The 21,262-nt window shown below is 40.0% G+C and overlaps 1 protein-coding gene across 1 annotated transcript in view; it reads left to right on the top strand.

Annotated features, from left to right (window-relative positions):
* The window catches only part of LOC132822645 (solute carrier family 12 member 5-like), a 340,455-nt gene that overhangs the window by 285,509 nt on the left and 33,684 nt on the right, over nt 1-21,262 (top strand). Inside the window, exons 14-17 of the mRNA XM_060835891.1 lie at nt 1,637-1,755; nt 6,390-6,488; nt 11,675-11,794; nt 20,963-21,067. Of these exons, the coding sequence (XP_060691874.1) occupies nt 1,637-1,755; nt 6,390-6,488; nt 11,675-11,794; nt 20,963-21,067 (443 nt within the window). The remainder of the gene's footprint in view (nt 1-1,636; nt 1,756-6,389; nt 6,489-11,674; nt 11,795-20,962; nt 21,068-21,262) is intronic.

Here is a 21,262-nt window from a genome sequence, read left to right as displayed (position 1 = left end):
CAAGTTAAAATTGCCCTTAGATTAGATTAGATTAGACTTACAGTGTGGAAACAGGCCCTTCGGCCCAACAAGTCCACACCGACCCGCCGAAGCGCAACCCACCCATACCCCTACATTTACCCCTTACCTAACACTACGGGCAATTTAGCTTGGCCAATTCACCTGACCCGCACATCTTTGGACTGTGGGAGGAAACCGGAGCACCCGGAGGAAACCCACGCAGACACGGGGAGAACGTGCAAACTCCACACAGTCAGTCGCCTGAGTCGGGAATTGAACCCGGGTCTACAGGCGCTGTGAGGCAGCAGTGCTAACCACTGTGCCACCGTGCCGCCCAAATTAGTTCCCAATGACATCATCAGGACCCAACATGCACATACAAAAATGGATCTGAAAGCTTTGGCTTACTGTCCTTACCGACTGCTTAACTAAGCAATGTCAAGTAACCACTTAAATGTCAATACTTAAATGTCTGTAAGTAACTGTGATAACTGACCTTATACCGGTTTCTCGGAGACCATGAGAACTGCAGGTACTAGAGAGTCAGACTGGATAAAGAGTGGAGTTGGAAAAAGCACAGCAGGTCAAGCAGCATCAGTGGAGAAGGGGAGGCAACGTTTCAGAGCAGAACCTATCATTAGGACTGGTGAAAGGTTCTGACCTGAAACTTCAACTCCACTTCTCCACTGCTGCTGCTTGACCTGCTGTGCTATTTCTAGCTCCACTCTTTCTCCACATACACCAGATTCCACAAAACATATAAGGTTGAAACCATGCACTTCACTGCCCAACACCCACATTCCCATCCTCATGTGTCCAATGTGTGAAGATTTATCACAGAATGGGATTAATTTTTACTTTTTGTAATGTTGGAAAGAGGAAATAACAGATCAGCAGTCTGTTTTATTTCTGTTGAATTGATTGACAAAGTGTACAACAGGCCATTAATTCTCTATCACCCATTTTATACAATCTGACAGCTACAACTTCGTGATATTTATAATTTTAGTGTTGTTTGTATTTCTTTGTCCCCTAATTTAATTTCTTCTATTTACCTTTTGCTATTTATTCTATTCTCCAAATAAAGTAATGTCTCCCCCAAACAGTACTATTTGACCTGTCAGTGAGAAAATTGGGCCAGAACTGGTTCCATGCATATGAAGTCTTCTTTCCCTTACTACCTCCCACCATTTTCCCAAATATCCATACACATGCATTATCTTCCAGGGTGCAAAGCTATTCGTTCTGGGAGCAAGCATAGCATTACTCCCTCTGCGATCCTGCTATTTAATCTTGTCCATAGTGCCTCAAGCACTGCTTATGGGATTTTAACACTTTTCCTACCTAATTCACTCATGCCAATATGGACCATAATTTCAATCTGTTGTCCTAACCTAGATTCATGCATCCAATACAAATAGCTTTTAATAGGGATATGCAAACTGACAATTCTGGGGCAGGAATTAAGTTAATAAGTATGTCTATTCTAACATATTTTCTCATCTCTTTCTGGACGACCTGCAGTAAGGTCATCTGCCTTTGAATGTTATGCTATTTCTACAATAGTCTCCAGTTATGAAAGCACATCATTTCTCTTGCTATTGCTACAGTTGTCTCATTTTTCTATTTTTCCCAGGTATTTGGTCATGGAAAAGCCAATGGTGAACCCACCTGGGCCCTGTTACTGACAGCATGTATCTGTGAAACCGGGATCCTCATTGCCTCTTTGGATGAGGTAGCACCCATCCTCTCCATGTACGTACCTTTTTTGGAATATTACTGACCTGAAAATCTAGCGTAGATTTCAATGGCCTGTGGCATCTGCAAAGAGATCAATACAGATTAGGAACAAAAACAGAAACTGCTGGAGAAGCTCAGCAGGTCTGGCAACATCTTGGAGAGAAAGTACAGTCAACATTCAAATGCAGTGACCTTCTGAAGTTTCTCCAACAAATTCTGTTTTTATTTCACGTCTCCAGGTTCTGCAGTGTTTTGTTTTATTCTTGTATAGCCTGCTGTCTGGTCAGCTCCTGAATATGCTATTCCAAGAAACCATCCAAAAAACCTTCTCTGAATTCCTCATTTCAGCCACCTCTGTCCATAGACTTTTCCAATCAGTATGTACATTAAATTCTCCTGTGATTATCACCATGCATGTCTGACAAGCTCTCAATTCTATCAAGTTTCACTCTGTTATGTATTAACTGTTAAAGGGCCTGTACACTATCCCCACAAGTGAATTCTTGCCCTTATAATTTCATATCTCTATCCAAACTGTTTCCAAGTCTTGGTTTCCTAAACGTAGATCATCCCTCTCGATGGTGAACATTCCATCATTTACTGACAGAGTCACCCCTCCAACCTTTCCTAGGTTCCTGTAATCGCTAATTCTTCTGTACCCTTCATGATTCAGGTGTCAATCCATTTAAATCTGTAGCCATGATTGTATAATGCTATCATGTATTTATTCATTTCTATTTGCACTTTTAATTCATCTGTTTTGTTTCATATGTTACATGCATGCAGATACAAAGTATAAAGGTTTAAAATTATATTATTTTTGAAAATTCTAGTCATATCTGTATGTTGTCTCTTACATTGATGCTGTCTATCCTTTCCTGTTATGATCTGTTCATTGTTTGCCGAATTAATACCTTCCTCTTTGACCTTGATTCTACTTTTTTATTTACTGCATCTTTCCAAATTTGATCCTTACCCCACTATTTTGTTTAAAATTCTCTGTATTTGCCTAGTTATGCAGTTGGCAAGAACACCTGCCCCAGCATAGTTCAGGTGGAGACTATCCTTGTTGTTTAGATTCCATCATCCCCAGTATTGGTGCCAGTGCTTCATAAATCTGAACCTTATGCAGGCAATACAATTGTGTGGACATACACTCTTTGTGCAGAGAATGATATCAATCCCTTTCATTTTACTGTCCTTGTTGTCACAATTTTCTTTTCTATTCCCCCCTCTGGAGTGAATTGCAATGTCATGGTGCAATGGTCAATCATCTCATGCACACTACAGCCCTCACTCTCATCCAGACAACTTAAAAGAACCTCAAATCTGGTGGACAATTTCAAATCTAAGGTCCCTGCATTCTTGCCTTCTGGGTCAAATTTCCTTTCTCATTTGCAGCCACACCCTCCTGCTGTGATCACTGACCAAATGATACAACCCAATCTGAAGAGGTGACATTGCGTCTTCGTACGAAGAATCCAGGCAACTTTCCTCCCTCCAAGATGCCTCACAATATCTGTACTTCTGCCTCCAGCTAATAAACTTAGCACTGAAGGTGTTCACACTTCAAACACTTGCTGCAAATGTGTTTGCTCAGGACCAAGCTGTTAAATAACCTGTCAAGTGGATAAAATCTGTTCACTTTGAGAGTTAAACTTGAGTTCAGTTCTCTAGATCTTTCCTGAGTCATTGAAAGAAAAGCAGGTCTTGAAATTACCCTGATAGCTGATGGCCCTCAGAATATTATTTTGGTCAGTCTACTCTGGATATTCTTCCCTACTCCATACATATATAGACCACATGAGACTACATGAGTTAAAACATGATTGTATCAATGTCTTGTATACCCAAAGTATAGTTTCAGTTTTACATTGCTCTGTCGCAGCACTTGACAACCCTATGTGCTTTTCAAATGACCTCCGCACATTGTTTATAGACTGTCAGACGATCTTGCAGGACACCCTCAAGCAGCTCTCAGCCTTGGGCTCCCAGTTTCAGACTGCATCATGTCAGCAAAAGCTGTATCAGCCTGAGCTGGCTCACTGTGAAGGTTTAGCAAGAGCACTCGTAGTGGCAGTACCAGATGTACGTTCTGAGAGAGGACAGCAGATTCATACTCCACTGAATCACTGCCAACTCGAGTAATCTGATGGAGCGCACATTACTGCTTTGAGCATCTGTGTGTTCCTTTAAACACTGAGTTCCACAGCCATGATCTCACAATCTCATGAGCTTCCACTGCAGCATTGAGATGTTGGGTGGCTCTCATCTGTACAACAATGGAAGCCGAGACATTGGTCACTAAGTGCTGCATTGGTGCATCGGTGTTGTTATAAAGTTGGCTTCCACTTCCATTTTGGAAAGGATAGACTCCAAGCTTCATATGATGCAGTCTGTTAGTTTTGAACTAGACATTTCTTTCCTCTTCATTCTTGGAATATCTGTGTGTCACTTGTAAAATAATCATTTATTGGTCATCCCCATTTGCCCTTGAGAAAGTAGTGGTGTAATACTTTGAATTGCTTCAGTCAGAATCATAGAGGTTACAGCACAGAAACCGACCCATCGGTCCAACTCCTCCAGGCCGACCAGATATTCTAACCTGAAAAATGACACCCATAGTTGTGCTAGGAAGGGGTTTCGAAGATTTTGACACAGTGACAGTGAAGGAACAGTGATATAAGTCAAGGTGGCATGTGGCTCGTATGGAGTCCTGAAGGTCAAGGTGCAAGGTGTTCCCATGCATCTGCTTTTGTCCTTCTAATAGTAGATGTCACATGTTTGGACAGTGCTGTCAGAGAAGCTTTACTGAGTTAGTGCATCTTATAGATGGCACGCACTGTTGTCACTGTATCTTCGTAGCGGAGGGAATGAATGTGGAAGGTGATGGATGCAGTGCTAGGCAGGTGGGCTGCTTTGTCCTGGATGATGTTGCAATTTTTGAGTGTAGTTGGAGCTGCATTCATCCAGATACACTCCTGATTTGTGCCTTGAAAATGGTAGAAAAGATATTGGGTAGCCAGGAGGTGCATTCCTCGCTGCAGAATTCCTAGACCTTGACCTATTGTTGTGCTGTTATGTCCAGTTCATTTCCATCAAATTATAACCCCCAGGATGTCAAAAATGGGACATTCAGCGGTGGTAGTGCTATATAGCAAGAGGCTTTCTGGCCCACAAATGCAGCAAACCACTCAGTATTTCTGTGCATCAGTGTTCACTCCATGAAGTGTTCATCTGAATCCTTTGCAGTAGAGCTCATATGCAACTTCATCCTGCATTGAGCTGATAGAAAAACTATCTTGCTGACTTGTCTACAGATCCAAATTCTATACCACACTTGATAGTTTGTGCAGTCTCTGAGCTGAGTTACCACAAGACCACAGTGTTTATTGAGCAATGGTGTGGTGAAATTTTCACTCTTGGTCCTAAGGCAGCTTTGGCTGGTCAAGCCTCAATTTTAAAAAGAATCAGATGGTGAGGGTTGAAGTTAGGGAATGATGAGTGGTAGATAGCAAGAGCTCCATAGCTGCACCATCATCAGCATGCACTTAACATCAGATAGCAGAATGAGAGTGGAGTTGGGGTTGAAAAGTGGTAAAAGGACAGAAATAAACCATCATCATCAACGTTCTTGGGAATTTTGGATAGAAGAGGCTTCTTTCTCCCTCAAGAAAGGCGGACAAATCAATTATTGTATTCCTCTCTGTTTGGGCGATATGGCAATTATAACTGACTAGCTGCATGTCTGCGGAGTCTCTGGGATTTAGAAGTGAAATTTGCATCATGATCTGCATCGTCAAAGTTAACTGGGACATCTGAATATTAGCTCTAAGTCCAGACATTGTACAAACAATGAACTTCAAGGCATTGAGCAGTATGGGAAGTTTGACCTGTGCTGGAGAAATACCATCATGTGAAGATGCACTTTGTGACTGTGAACAACCATGGCAAGGTCATTGAATTTCTTGTAGGAATGCTGCTAGTTCAGGCAGCCAGAATACAGGAGTTCACCTCCCTGCCCTCTGGCGCCATTCCCTTCTGAGAAACTTCCTTGAGGGACTCTTGCCCATCTCTCACACTGCATTGTCCCCAACTCTTGCAGAAATGTATCTCTTTACTCCTGACTACTTCCATTACTAACACCTCCCACACCTCAGAGCTCTTTTGCCTCCCATGTACTTTTATTTGCAGTCAATTGCACTAGTCAGTCAGCATCTGCTTCCTTTGAAGAGGGCCAGGTCAGTTATCCCAGCATGATAGCCACAGGCCTACAATCACCAGCCACAATTACACCTCATTGTATATCATGAAATTAATGCATTGGGTTCATCAATATTATCAGGTACTCCAGATAGAGATGGAAAGATGGTTTATAAATGCGAGGAATCTGAAATAACTATTACAAAATGCTGGAACTGCAGAGTAACTCATTAAGGATCTGAAATAAGAAGAAATAGGTCAATGTATGTGGAAGATTGTCAATTCTAAAGCTCATGTTTCCCATGTTGGTGCCTCTGAAAGACTATGTTTTCAGTGTAATATTAATTTGAGGCCTCTGTTAGAGTATAACCTTCACTATCATTAAATGTCTTGTGTATTCTCAGCATAACAAAGGAAATGATTTTGTGTTTTATATTTATCCTCAGGTTTTTCTTAATGTGCTACATGTTTGTGAACCTTGCCTGTGCACTACAGACACTACTCCGAACCCCGAACTGGAGACCCAGATTCAGATATTACCACTGGTATTTCATACTTCCTAATCTGCCATTTTTTTTAACCTTGTCTTTTTTTTTATGTCATCCAGACCAAATCGGTAAAGAAAACACGCATGAATAAAGCAGCGTGTGTTACATAAAGATTACAGATGTCTCTGTACATGTTATATAGAGGATAGCAGATGGCTTGCTGTGTGTTGTATATATAACAAGTGCTTCAGAGTGTAAGACAGCTAGTTTCTACAGAAGATATCAGGCACCTTCAAATGTGTTAAATTGAGGACAATGGATATCTGGCACTAATGAGGCAGTACATCATCAGCAGTTTGGATGATTTTTGTTATGTACTGTAAGCACAAATTTTAAGCAATGTACAGATATCATCCAACCTGAATGTATAGATGTTATTTGAGCACAGTGTACAGCTATTATTTGACACTAATGTACAGATCTTATGTGACCCTAGGACCTTTCCCATGTTTACCCCATTGAAAGTTTGCATTTTAATCCTTGAGATGTACACCCAAAATTTAAAAGACTTTGAAGGTTTTTAATCAGCTGATAAAGATTAAATTTGCAGATGATAACTCTTTATTTTTCTTATCCATAGAAAACATCTGTGCATAGAACAGATGACATAAAGTAATAGGTTTTACATCAGATCTATAAGTTTTATTTCCAACTATTTCAAATTCTCATCATTGACATAACTTCTATTCACTCTTCAACATTAATTAACTGGAGTAAAAAATTCCACCATTTTAGGTATCATACTTTAAATATTTCTGTTCTTGTGTAAAATCTATAGTAGACAATCAACGTTCTAGCATAGGCTCTTCAGATTTTCACAAAAGTCAGGCCAGGTTTCAGAGTTACTTTCCAACAATGTTAATTTGCATTGTATATTTGATGGTAATACTACAAGACAGTAACTTTCTGGCAGGATATTAGCACCTGGCTACTGTGCTACATTAAATTGTGATATTTGGAAATGAACATACTGGTCATATTGGAGCTCTTTGTGAGGTACACAAGATGAGTTGGACCAATATGTCTCATTTGTTGTTTTGCCTTCCATCTCGGCCTACCTCAGTGACTCATCTACATATTCATTAAATCTAACTCTACAGTTATTTCAGTGTGCTCTCTAAGTGTCCTGAAATGTCTCAGTGGCTGACTGCACAATCTAACACTGAAATATACAGGTCATTTAGCCACATGATTGAATTAGCTAAAATGAGAGTGCATGTATAATAATTCACTTCAGCATCTCTAAGTTCAGAAAGGAGCAAAAAAAAAACTCCTCATTATGTTGTAAATGGTGGTAGTACATTCTTTCTGAGTCAGAATGTAATGACATTAGGCTGACAAATCAGTGCTTTATCAGGGAGTGCTGCACTTCAGAGCTGCTGCCTTTCAGATGAAACAATTAACCATGGCCCAAAATACCCTATCAAATGAAATGAAAGATTTCATGGCATTACTTTGAGGAAGAACAGGTAAGTTCTCCCCAGTGTCCTGAACAATATTTATCCATCAACCTATACCACAGAAAATTCTGGTCATTATTTACTGATTATGTGGAGTGCAATGTGGCTATTGGTGTTCCATTATTAGCACAATGGCTGCTTTGAACTCAACTAGCTGTCAAGCATTTCAAACATTCTGCAAATGTGATAGTTGCGACAGAAGTGCAAGTTGTTCTTTCTTTCTTTCAATCAGTAACCTTTTCTGGAAAATGTCTTTTATGTAGATATAGAGTTTGGAGAATTTAAGGTCTCACTTTAGTTAAGACCTGAATAAGCACTGTCTAAATACATAAACACTGAATATGCATTCTGAGAAGGTACTAGTGTTAGTCTAACTAACCTCTCGGAGTCAATGATATAATGGGAAGACAGATAAAGCTATGGAAAAAAACACATTCCCATTACTATGCATTCATCCAAAATGCAACAATTGGCATAGAATTATGCTGCAAAGATATGATTTTGAAGAAAAGGTAAAATTTGCAAATAAGATTTGCTCAACCTTGAAGGCCAATGAGACCTCAACTGGGCTGTCACTTTGTATTATAAGCAATCTGTTATCTATTCAGCTAGCAGTGCTACTGATGCATGAAGTTCATTCAGATTAATGGCTGTCTCCACTGGGCCATTTTAAAATTATTCTTCTGGATGAACGACTGGAGGAAGGCAAAAGAAAGTAACTGATGGAGCTCCAGCTTTTAATAAGCCCATCTTGATGCTTCATTCTCTCATGAATTTTGAACTTCCTGCAACAACCACAACACATTAAGGGTGAAAATGATATTGCAACATCTCGGGTAACTGTTTATTCTTTCTAATGGACTTCAAAAATCAAGATAGCTTCTTAGTTAAGAATATGAAACTTACTCAGAAGACAAAGATAGCTATGAAGAGTACAAAGGATTGATGATTTTGGACACCAAGAGTTGTCATCAGAGGCAGGTCTGCAAGTATCCTGCACCAGTGTTATTGTAGACACCAATGCACTGCTAAGGATATAGCTTCCTGGGTGATTCTGACAACAATGTGCCAACAACAGAAAAGTGAAATATCTGCTCCAGCAGTATTGTCATTGAATCCACGATCATCACAGTGAAAGTAAGACAAGATTTGGAGATGCTGGTGTTGGACTGGGGTGTACAAAGTTAAAAAGTCACACAACACCAGATTATAGTCCAACAGGTTTAATTGCAAGCACACTAGCTTTCGGAGCGACGTTCCTTCATCAGGTGATAGTGGAGGGCTCAATCCAAAGTGGGCGGCATGGTGGCACAGTGGTTAGCACTCCTCCCTCACAGCGCCAGAGACCCGGGTTCAATTCCCGCCTCAGGCGACTGACTGTGTGGATTTTGCACATTCTCCCCGTGTCTGCTCCGGTTTCCTCCCACAGTCCAAAGATGTGCGGGTCAGGTGAATTGGCCATGCTAAATTGCCCGTAGTGTTAGGTAAGGGGTAAATGTAGGGGTAGGGTTATGGGCAGGTTGCGCTTCAGTGGGTCAGTGTGGACTTCTTGGGCCGAAGGGCCCGTTTCCACACTGTAAGTAATCTAATCTAATCTAATCTAAGACAAACCCTCCTGCACCTGCAGACAGACTATCAGTTCACTGTTACCATTACTAAGAGGCTACTATGTTGTGTGGCACTGCCACCATTTAAGTAGGCTGGTCTTGGTCTAATGACTCATTGCTGGGCATAGATGAGGCTCTGTGGGCCACCAGCAGCATGTTGTGTTCAGACAAGTTCTGCAAGTTCATGGACCCTACTCAATCATTGCCATCAAGTTATTGGATTAACTGTAGTTCAATGAAGAGTAAAGGAGGGCATACCAAAAATTAATGAGGATTTGACCTGAATTCACACACAGGACTATTTGCATGCAAAGTTGTATAAACAGCAAGTCATTGACAGAGCTAAATGATTCCTTAGCCAACACATCAGACCTCAGTTCTACAGTCTTGCTACATCCAGTTATAAATGGGATACATGATTAAACAATTTACTGCAGGAGGTGATTTCACATATATCCCATCTTCAAAGATGGATTAGCCTAGCACATGAATGCAAAAGATCAGATTGGAACACGTGCAGCAACCTTCAGCTGGAAGTGCCATGTTGAAGATTCATCTCAGTCTCGTCCCCAATTTCATACAGGCCAACCCCAATTCAATTCAGTCCATATGATATGAAGAAATTAATAAGAAGGCATGGGATACTTCAAAGGCTATGGGCCCTGACAACATTCCAGCACCAGTGTTGAACAACTGTATGCCAGAACTTGCCAAACTATTCCAGTATAGCCACAACACTGGCATCAACCCAATAATATGGAAAATCACCCAGATATATCATGTACCCAAAAAGCAGGACAAATTCAACAAAACAAATTACTGCCCTATCATCTACTCTTACTCTAGGTAAAGTGATAAAATTGATGATCAATAGAGAAGCCAAGCAGCCTTTGCTTCATGATGGCCTGCTCAATGACGCTCAGTTTTGGATGAACCAGGGCTAGTCAGCTCCTGACCTCATTACAGACCTGGCTTACACACGGATTAATATTTAACTTCAGCGATGATATACGAGTGACTGCCTTTGATAAGGCCACATTTGACTGAATGTGGCATCAAAGAGCCCTACAAAACTTAGAGTTGATGGAAATCAAAGAAAAATCTCTCAGCTCATTGGAGTCATACCTGGCACAAAGGAAGATAGTTTTTATTGTTGGAGGTCAGTGATCTCAGTAGCAGGACATCTCTTCAGGAGTTCCTCGGGGACTGTCCTCAGTGGTTAGCACTGATGCCTCACAGTGACAGGGACCCGGGTTCGATTCCAGTCTCGGGCGACTGTCTGTGTGGAGTTTGCACATTCTCCCCGTGTCTGCATGGGTTTCCTCTGAGTGCTCTGGTTTCCTCCCACAGTCCAAAGATGTGCAGGTCAGGTGAATTGGCCACGGTAAATTGCCCATAGTGTTAGGTGCAATAGTCAGAGGGAAACAGGTCTGGGTAGGTTACTCTTCTAAGGGTCAGTGTGGACTGGTTGGGCTGAAGGGCCTGTTTCCACACTGTAGAAAATCTAATCTAATCTAAACAAGGGCAGCAATTACATAGGAACACCAACACTTGCATGTTCCCCTCTGAACTACTAATGTCCTGACTTGGAAATATATTGCCATTCCTTCACTGTCACTGGATTAAAATCCTGTAACTCCATCGATCACAGCATTGAGGGTCTATCTAAAGGAAAAGGATCTCTGCTGTTCAAGAAGGCTGCTCACCATCACTTTCCCAAGGGCAATTTGGGATAGGCAATAAGTGTCGGCCCAGCCAGTGACCATGATTGAATGAAAAAAAACCCACAAGCAGGTACTGATCTCAATGTATATTCTCTCTGCATCCACAATATTTCCGCTTATGCAGAATGCACCCCAGAGCAAAAATGAACAAAGAATTAACTTTAAATTCTGCAGTACCAGTCATGACCTCAAGATGTCCCAAAGCATTTACAGTCAATGAAGTGCCTTTTTTTAAGTGCATTATTATTAAGGACATTCTATATCATAATAAATAATGGAAACTAAATAGTTGACAAATTCATCACAAGTGTGGTATTTCAAAAAAAAAACGTGCTTGTGTCTGTAATATTCTTATTTTCTGTAGCAGTCATATGCTTATACTTTTTTCACAGGACTATGTCATTCCTGGGAATGAGCCTGTGCCTATCCCTGATGTTTATTTGTTCCTGGTACTATGCCATAGTGGCCATGGTCATTGCAGGGCTTATCTACAAATACATTGAGTTCAATGGGTAAGTCGCTGCATTTATTTTATATAAATCATTGTTGAGTGAAACGCTGAGCTGTAATGTATAAAAATAATCTCTTCGTTCTTCAATTGCAAAGACCATGTGCAAATTATGTCAATTTTGAAAATTGCCATTAGCAATTGTTGTTTCTTAACCTCGCAGTATTGACTTCAGAAGTTGTTTCCATGTTCATGCAAATCCAGTCATGAGATACTGTGAGCCTAGTTTTAATCTATGATTGGCAGGAGAGAGCAGTGGACAATTTGGCCTGTAGTGCAAAAGCAAATTGATACACATGTTGAAAGTTTAACAAAGAAAACTGAAAATTCTAGAAAAATACTCATCAAATCAATTAGTATCTGCAGAGAGAGAAGTAGACATAATATGTCAAGCTGAGATCCTGCTTCAGAATTGCTTGGTCAGAAGTAGGTATATACAAAATCCAGGAAAGAGGAAGACAAGGAAATGAACAGATAAAGAACAAAATTGAGAGATTTATATTCTGGTGATGGGCTGGGTGGTTAATGGCTAAAGTGGCTGTGTGCTTGAAAAATTAAACTAGTACAAGACAACTTTACTATATATTGTGTCCTGTGTATTTTTTTTGACAAAATTGGATGTTTGAAGGCGTCATTGTGTTTTCTCATGTGTTACAGTAAAAATCCAGAATAGTATTCTAGTGTACTGCTGTAAAGAACAAATTTGTTGTGTCAAATATTCTGGCACTTCTCTATCAAGAAAAAGTACATGGGGTAAAGTCCATTCATATAGTTAATCACTTTGCAGGTGCATATAAATTCAAAATCAATTCTTGTCTGAATTACTTAGAGATCCTTTCCAATCTGGTGTTAATATTCTGAATTACGTAGGAATGGATTTTACATCTCATGCACCCTTCCCTCCTCACCCATATCATCTTCTGGAAGGAGGGTTCTATATTGTTGACACACTAGATGAAATACTGGATTACCTCACTCACTAGATGAAGAAAAGTGTCTGCCAAGTCGGCAGAATTTGAAATATTTTCATTAATTTGCCCACCTCTAATTTCCCTGCACTTCTTTCTCCCTTTGGCACTGTTCATCCACCATCCCCACACCATACCCCATCTCCTTTATAGCAATATTACGAATTAGGGACACATTGTCAAACATTAATGACAGGAAATGCATCCCAGCAATAATACATATTTCATCAAGTCTGCCACAGAACATAGAATAGAACAGGACAGCACAGGAACCCACGAAGATGTGCCAAGCGTGATGCCAATTTAATGTAATCCTTTCTGCCTGCCTATGGTCCATAAGCCTCCATTCCCTGCTTATTCATGTGTCTAACAAAAAGCCCCTTAGAAGCCCCTATTGTATCTGCCTCCACCACAGACCCAGCAGCACTTTCCAGTCACCTACCACATTCTGTGTAAAACAATTTCCCCTCACACCTCCTTTGAACTTTCTCCCTCATATTAATGATAATGGTCTAATGATCAATTGCACTTCAGGGTTTGATTCACTCTAGGGGGTAATTTATTTAACACAGTAAACCACATTAAAAGTGATGAGGCATGCTTTATAGGAGCAAACTGATTTCAGTTTGTATGCAGTATGCAGAAACATTTGCTGCAAATAAAAGTCACAGCATATATACACACAGCACATGGACACCTGCAATGTAAACTCTTTTGAAGTCAGGGTACAAATATGTCACTCCCATTATTCCAAAATGAAAACTTAATTATTGACAATAACAGCTTTCTAAGATGAAAATCTAATGCACAACTGTTTACTTCCTGCATACATTGATTACCTTCTAATGTAAACAAATTCCCCTTTATCTCCTGAACTCACGCTCTTCCAACTGTTTAAAAAATGACAATTACTATGTCTACAGAAATGCTTAAAGGTTAATCATGAAATATTTTCACAGACTCACAGAAAACCCATATATCACTTGTTCAAAATTCAGAATAAATTATATTACATTATATATTATCACATATCTTATACAGCATGAAAAATCAGTCGAAATGTCCAGATCTCATGATGGTGACTTTGGAAATGACATTAGTTTTCACTGTCATCTGTGGTAATGTCTGCTTTTCATGTTGACCAATGAACATGTTTGTGTTGTCATGTTTTTATAGTGACAAAATCATAGAGTCATATAGCACAGAAATTTGCTTATGCTGATGCACTACAGGCAAGTTTTGTTCCAGATTAGCAACTGAATGATTTCATTCTGCAAACTATCAAATGTTCTTGGCATTTACTATTTTGTTCGTTAAGAATATCCAGCTCAATTTCAAAATTCTGGTTCCATAGCACACATTCTTCTAATTCAATGAAGATTTTAGTCTTCTGTTGGTGCAGTATATTTTCGCCTTTATAACCTGCTGTGGCCTTTCCAACTTTGTTTTCAATTTGGTATCTTATAAGGCTGGACATTTTCCATATGCTACTTGAATGATTGTTTGGATTTCTGCACCTCCTGCTTAAGTTCTTTCACAAGCATCATGCTGGTATCTATTTTTGAAAAGTTAATTTCATGAGTGATTTACTGTGTGTGTGTGTGTGTCTGCCATCTTCTGCAGCATTGCTTTGAGCTTAGCCAATGTTTCTGTAGCTGCTCCTGCTAAGCCTAATCTATTTGATGTGTAAGTTGTTCCAAATCTTCTTTGAAAAATCTTTTCTTTGCATTGATGTTGTAAAATTTGTGGTTAATCCTGCTTCCATTCTTTTCTCTTCATTCACTTTTTCTGGGCCGAGAAAAGGTACCTCCTAAACACTTCCTCATCTCAGAAATGGGGTCCTTAATTCTGGATTGATCATTGGCTATTTGTTCAGACCTTTCCTCTTGAACTTTCATTTTTCTTGTCCCAACAGACAGCTGAGAATTTAGCTCCATTAATTCAGAAAAATAACTAAAGTTTTCTCATCTTTTTTCATACTCAGTACTGTCACTGTTTCTCAAATAGTCTGCAGCAGTCTCTATTGTGTCTTTCATGTTTGACTAAATCCATGGTTTTTGACGAGCGCTTTTGGATTTCGGAAACATTGCACTTGGTGTAATAACATTGATGTTTTCTGTGAGATTGACAGTGTTAAGTATGTGTTTATCATTTGTCTTGTTGTGGATATCATTACCTTCTGATTTGTCGATCTCGACAGATAAAACCCATCGGATACCAGGTGATCTTTAATATAGCTTGAAGATATGCCTCTTGTGTGGTTTATTTGGGTCAGTTCACAACTCTTTGTAGCTGCATCAGCCTTTGCTCCCATGTTCTGCCTCTGCCAATGTTCTTTTCTGCTATATGGCACTTGCAAAATTGATTGAAAACTGGACATTTCCTTGGAACATGCAGAAAGACACACCTTTCACATGTCTTGCTATGTTTAGATGTTCGTAGTGATTGGTATCAACCACCAAGTTTCTATTTAGGACCTATAAACTTTGCTGACCAATGAGCATTGCTTTTATTTTATCCTTCAGTAGCTCTTTCATGCTGTAAGTCATGGGTTTGTCTAGCGAATTTTGCTGAAAAACCTCCAGGGTGGTGGATGTGATTCTGTTTGCTAGCTTCTAATCTGAAAACTCAAGCAATGAGTTCATTTTCTGCATCTACTCACAAAATGGTCTATGGATTCTGGCTAAATGCCATGAATTGTAGATGACCAAAACAATGGCTATGAATATGAATTGTACCATATTTTTTGGAGATTGTTTAAATTTTCACTTATTAAGCTTCACATTTTAAGTGTGTTTCAGCTTTCATTCCTAATTGCTCAGCAAATCTTAATAGCATTCTTTTCTGCATTAGTCAAATCCAAATTTAGATCCCATAGCTCTGAATGTCATTTGTGTTTTATTCATTCAGGGAATGCACTCTTCACTGGTGTCCCCAACATTTATTGCCCATCCATATATTATCTTTGAGGAAGTGTTAGTGAATTGCCTTCTTGAAATACCATTCATTTGCTATAGATGCATCGAAGGGACATTTAGCTCAGTTGGCTGGATGGCTAGTTTGAATTGCAGAGTGACTCCAACAACATAGGGCCAATCTTGCACCAGCTGATGTTACCATGAAGGACTTCTATTCTCAACCTCTCCCCTCGCCTGAAGTGCTGTGACCCTCAGGTTAAACCATTACTAGTCACCTCTCTCTTTCTCCCTCTCTCACTATCTCTCTATATCTTTCTCTCTGTCACTACCAATGGGACAGCAGCCCCGTGGTCGGGTCAGACGATGGGAATTTTACCTCTACCATTTAATTGCTCCTACAATGCTATTAAGAAGGGAGTTCCAGGATTTAGACTCAATAACAGTGAAAGAACAACAGTATATTTTCAAATCCATATGACGAGTGACTTGAAGTAGGATTTGCGGATGGTAGTTTACCATGTATCTCTGCCCTTATTCTTCTCAATAGTAGAAATCATAAGTTTGAAAGGTGCTGTCTAAGGAAACTTAGTGAGTTGCTGAATTGCATCTCTTACATAGTAGATGGTGCTGTTACTGAGTACATAGAACATAAGAACTAGGAACAAGAAAAGGCCATCTGGCCCTTCAAGCCTGCCCCACAATGCAACAAGATCATGGCTGATCTTTGCGTAGACTCAGCTCCACCTACCCATGTTCTCACGATAGACCTTAATTCCTTTATTGTTCAAAAAAAATCTATCTTAGCTTTAAAAGCATCAACTACTTCACTGGGCAAGAAATTCCATAGATTTACAACCCTCTGGGTGAAGAAATTTCTTCACAATTCATTCATAAACCTGCTCCCTCTGATCTTGAAGATATGCCCTCTCATCCTAGTTTTACTTGCCAGTGGAAACATCCTCTCTACTTCTATCTTATTTATTCCCTCCTTAATTTTATATGTTGCCATAAGATCCTCTCTTTATCAATGAATATAATCCCTGTCTACAAAGTCTCTCCTCATAAGCCAACTCCCTCAATTCCAGAATCAACCTAGTGAACCTCCTCCAGTGCCAGTACATTCTTTCTCAAGTAAGGAGACCAAAACAGCACACAATACTCCAGGTGTGCCCTCACCACCCTGTACAGCTGCTACATAATCCCCCCGCTTTTAAACTCAATCCCTTTAGCAATGAAGGATAAAATTCTATTTGCCTTCCTAATTACTTATTGTACCTGCAGACCAACCTTCTGTGATTCATGCACAAGGACACCCAGATCCATTCTGCATAGCAGCATGCTAATGTTTTACCATTCAAGTAATAATCCTTTTTACTGTTACTCCTACCAAAGTGGATGACTTCACATTTATTAGCATTGTATTCCACCTGTCAAACCTTTGCCCACTCACTTAAAGTATCTATGTTTCTCTGCAAGGTTTCACAATCCTCTGCACACTTTGCAATGCCACTGATCTTAGTGTCATCTGCAAACTTTGACCACACCACATCATCCCCTCCAAAGCATCTATATAAATTGTGAATAATTGGTGCCACAACACTGATCACTGAGGCACACCACTAGACACTGATTATCAGCCAGAATAGTACTCATATATCCCCACGCTTTGCTTCCTGTTAGTCAACCAATCCTCTATCCATGTTAATACCTTACCCATCATGCCATGCATCTTTATCTTATGCAACAGCCTCTTGTGCAGCACCTTGTTGAAGGTCTTTTGGAAATCTAGGTACACTACATCCACCAGGTTCCCATTGTCCACTTTGCTCGTAATGTCTTTGAAGAATTCCAAAAGATTAGTTAAGCATGACCTACCTTTCATAAATCCATGCTATTTCTAGCCAATGGGACAATTCCTATCGAGATGCTATTTCTTCTTTGCTAATCGACTCAAGCATTTTCCCCACAACAGATGTTAAGCTAACCAGTCTATAATTTCCCATCATTTGTCTACCTCCCTTTTTAAACAATGGTATCACATTTGCTGTTTTCTGATCTGTTGGGACTGCCCCAGAGTCCAGTGAAGTTTGAAAAATTACTACCAGTGTACTTGCTATTTCTCCCACCATCTCTTTTGGTACCCTGTGATGCATTCCATCAGGGTCAGGAGACTTGTCTATCCTTAGCTCCATTAGCTTGCCCAATACTTCCTCTTCCATAACAATTATTGTTTCCAGGTCCTCACCTACATTCGTCTCTTTGTCACTTACTGGCATGTTATTAGTGTCCTTCACTGTGAAGATGATACAAAAGACCTGTTCAACGCCTCAGCCATTTTATCATGTCCCCCCGTAATTAAATGTCCCTTCTCATCCTCTAAAAGACCAGTAATTACTTAAGCCACTCTTTTTTTCATTTTATATATTTCTAGAAACTTTTGCTATCTGTCTTTATATTATGTGCTAGTTTTTTCTCACATTCTATCTTACTTTTCCTTAAAGCTCTTTTTGTGGCTTTCTGTGACCTTTAAAGTTTTCCCCAGTCTTTATGTTTCATGATGTTCTTGGCCACTTTGTATGCCCTCTCTTTCAATTTGAAAGCCTCCCTTATTTCCTTAGACATCCAAGGCAGATTATCCCTTTTCTTACAGTCCTTCCTTTTCACTGGAATATACCTTTGCTGAGCACTTTGAAAAATTGTTTTGAAAGTCCTTACTGCTCATCAACTGTCCCACCACAAAATCTTTGTAGCCAGGTCCTCACTCATTCTATTGTAGTCTTCCTTGTTTAAGCACAGCACACAGGTATTGGATTTTATCCTCACACTCTCCATCTGTATTCGTAATTCAACCATACCATGATCGCTCATTCCAACAGGATCTCTAACTACGAGTTCATTAATTATTCCTGTCTCGTTACACAGGACAAGATTTAGGGTAGCTTGCTCCCTCGTTGGTTCAATTACATCCTGTTCAAAAAACCTATCGTAGATACACTCAATGAGTTCCTGCTCAAGGCTACCCTGTCCGAGCTGGTTTGACCAATTGACATATAGTTTAAAATCCCCCATGATAATTCTATCAGTGATGGAAGCAATGAATGCTCAAGTTGATGGATGTGGTGCCATTCAATTTGGTTGCTTTGTCCTGGACGATATCAAGCTTCTTGAGTGTTGCTGGAGCTGCACTCATCCAGGCAATTGGAGAGTACTCCCTCATACTCCCAACTTGTGCTTTGTAAATTATGAACAAGTTTTACAGAGGGACATGATGAGTTACTTGCTGCAGTATTCTTAGCCTTTTGCTCCGTAGCTACAGTATTTATATAGTTAGCCCAGTTAGTGTCAGGTCAATGGTAACCCTCAAGATGTTGACAGTGGTAATGGTATTTAATAATGGTAAATGCCATTGAATGTCATGGTACAATTGTTACACTTTCTCTATTGGTCATTGGCTACCACCTGTGTAGCGCAAATGTTACTTGACATTCATCAGCTCGAGCCTAGTTATTGTACAGATCTTGCTGCAATTGGACACAGACTACTTCAGTATCTGAGGAATCATGAATGCTGCTGAACATTGTACAAATATCAGTGAACATCTCCACTTCTGATCTTATGATGGACAGAAGATCATTGATGAAAGAACTGAAGATGTTTGGGCCTAGGATAATATTTTGTCCTGCAGTGTTGTCCTGGAGCTGAGATCACTGACATCAACAACTACAATGATATTCCATCATGCCAGGTGTGAATGCAACTAGCAGAAAGCATTTCCACTGATTCCCATTTGACTCTAGTTTTTTCCAAGGATCCTCAATGCCACACTTTTGTTGAATGCAGCCTTGATATCAAGGGTGGTCACTTTCACCTCACCATGAAGTCCACCTTTTTTGTCCAGGTTTGAACCAAGGCTATAATGAATTCAGGAGTTGAGTGACTCTGATGAAACACAAGTGGACATGATTGAACAGCTTGCTGTTAAACGAATGCTACGGGATAGCTCTGTGGGTCATCCCTTCCATCTCTTTATTGATGAGCAAGTGTTGACAGAGGGACCAGAATTTTTTGGCTTTGGATTCATCCTGCTTTTAGCACAGAGGACATTCCTGGGCAATTTTCCACATTTTCAGTTACTTGTAAGAGTTTAATCTCTACTGGGACAGGTTGGCTTAGAAAGTGGCAAGTTTTGGAGCACATGTCTTCAGTACTATTGGTAGAATGTACTCAAGACTCATAACCTTTATAGTATCCAGTTTCTCAAGGCAGTTCTTGATATCAAACTGGCTGAAGACTGGCATCTGAGGATGTTAGGATGGATCAGCCACTCAGCACTTCTGGCTGAACATTGCTACGGGTTCTTTAGCCTGCAAAAATTATTTTACACTGATGCATTTGACATCCTGTCATTGAGGATTGGAATGTTTGTGGAGGCTCCTCCACTGTTGAGTTGTTTAATTGTCCAGTCCATTCATGATTTGATGCAACAGGGCTGCAGAAATTAAACCTGATCCATTAGTTGTGGGATCATTTAGCTGTATCTATCACATGATGCATCGTTTAGGGACAGGAAAATAGGTTCACCGTTGACACTTCATTGACATTGTTACAATTCCTGGCACTTTTCATTGAACCAGGGTTATCCCCCACTTTGACAGGTGGATATGAAGGGCCATGTTGTCACAAATTGTGTGAATAAAATTTGAGCCAAAGGAGTTCACAGCAACTGCTTCAGTAATTCAATGAAAACTAAACAGACCAGCAATGGGATCAAAATGGAATAACTTTGCCTATTTGATTGATGCATCAGATACAATAATATCAGTAAAACAATGAAACCAACTCTAATGATATTTAACCTTGGCAGATCACAATCAAATGACAGATCCTGCCATACAGATTGTTTTCCTTGACAGAGGAACAGTCTAAGCAATGTATATATTGTGCACAGTGTATTATACTGTAGGGGGTTCATTAGCTCGGTTGGTTTGTGATACAGAGCAATTTCAACAGCAGTTGGATCAAGTCCCACACCACCTGAGGTCACCATTATGGTTCCACCTCTTAACCTCACCTATCACCTGAGGTGAGGTGACTCTTAGGTTCAACTCACTACAAGTCATCGCTCTCCTGTGAGACAGCAGCCCTAAAGTATATGACATCTTTACTTTGTCATCTCACTACTGTCTAGTCAGAAAGTAATAGTTGACCATACATTAGGTGTGTGTGATTTAGCCAAATGAAAGTATGAGGCAGAATGGTTTGCTGATCCTTATTTCTTTCCTGTAGAGCTGAAAAAGAATGGGGAGATGGAATCCGTGGTCTGTCCCTCAGTGCAGCCCGGTATGCTCTGCTCAGGCTTGAAGAAGGTCCTCCACACACCAAGAACTGGAGGTTAGTAGCCAATTTAGCTTTGAATATCTTTGTTGAGCAAAACTGTAAGGGGTTAATATCTTCAACACATAACTGTCAACCATTAACAGTGAGGGAATTCATAAGGCATCTTTAAATTTGTAAACTGGTCAGAATAATGCCGTTTGTCAGGAAAACATTTGTTCTATATGCATTTTGTTGTGTTACTTGACTGAA

This window comes from Hemiscyllium ocellatum, chromosome 15 (assembly GCF_020745735.1).
Source record: "Hemiscyllium ocellatum isolate sHemOce1 chromosome 15, sHemOce1.pat.X.cur, whole genome shotgun sequence".
In the NCBI taxonomy this organism is placed as follows: domain Eukaryota; kingdom Metazoa; phylum Chordata; class Chondrichthyes; order Orectolobiformes; family Hemiscylliidae; genus Hemiscyllium; species Hemiscyllium ocellatum.
Note: the sequence above shows the minus strand (reverse complement) of the source record. Positions and strands in the feature narration are given on the sequence as shown.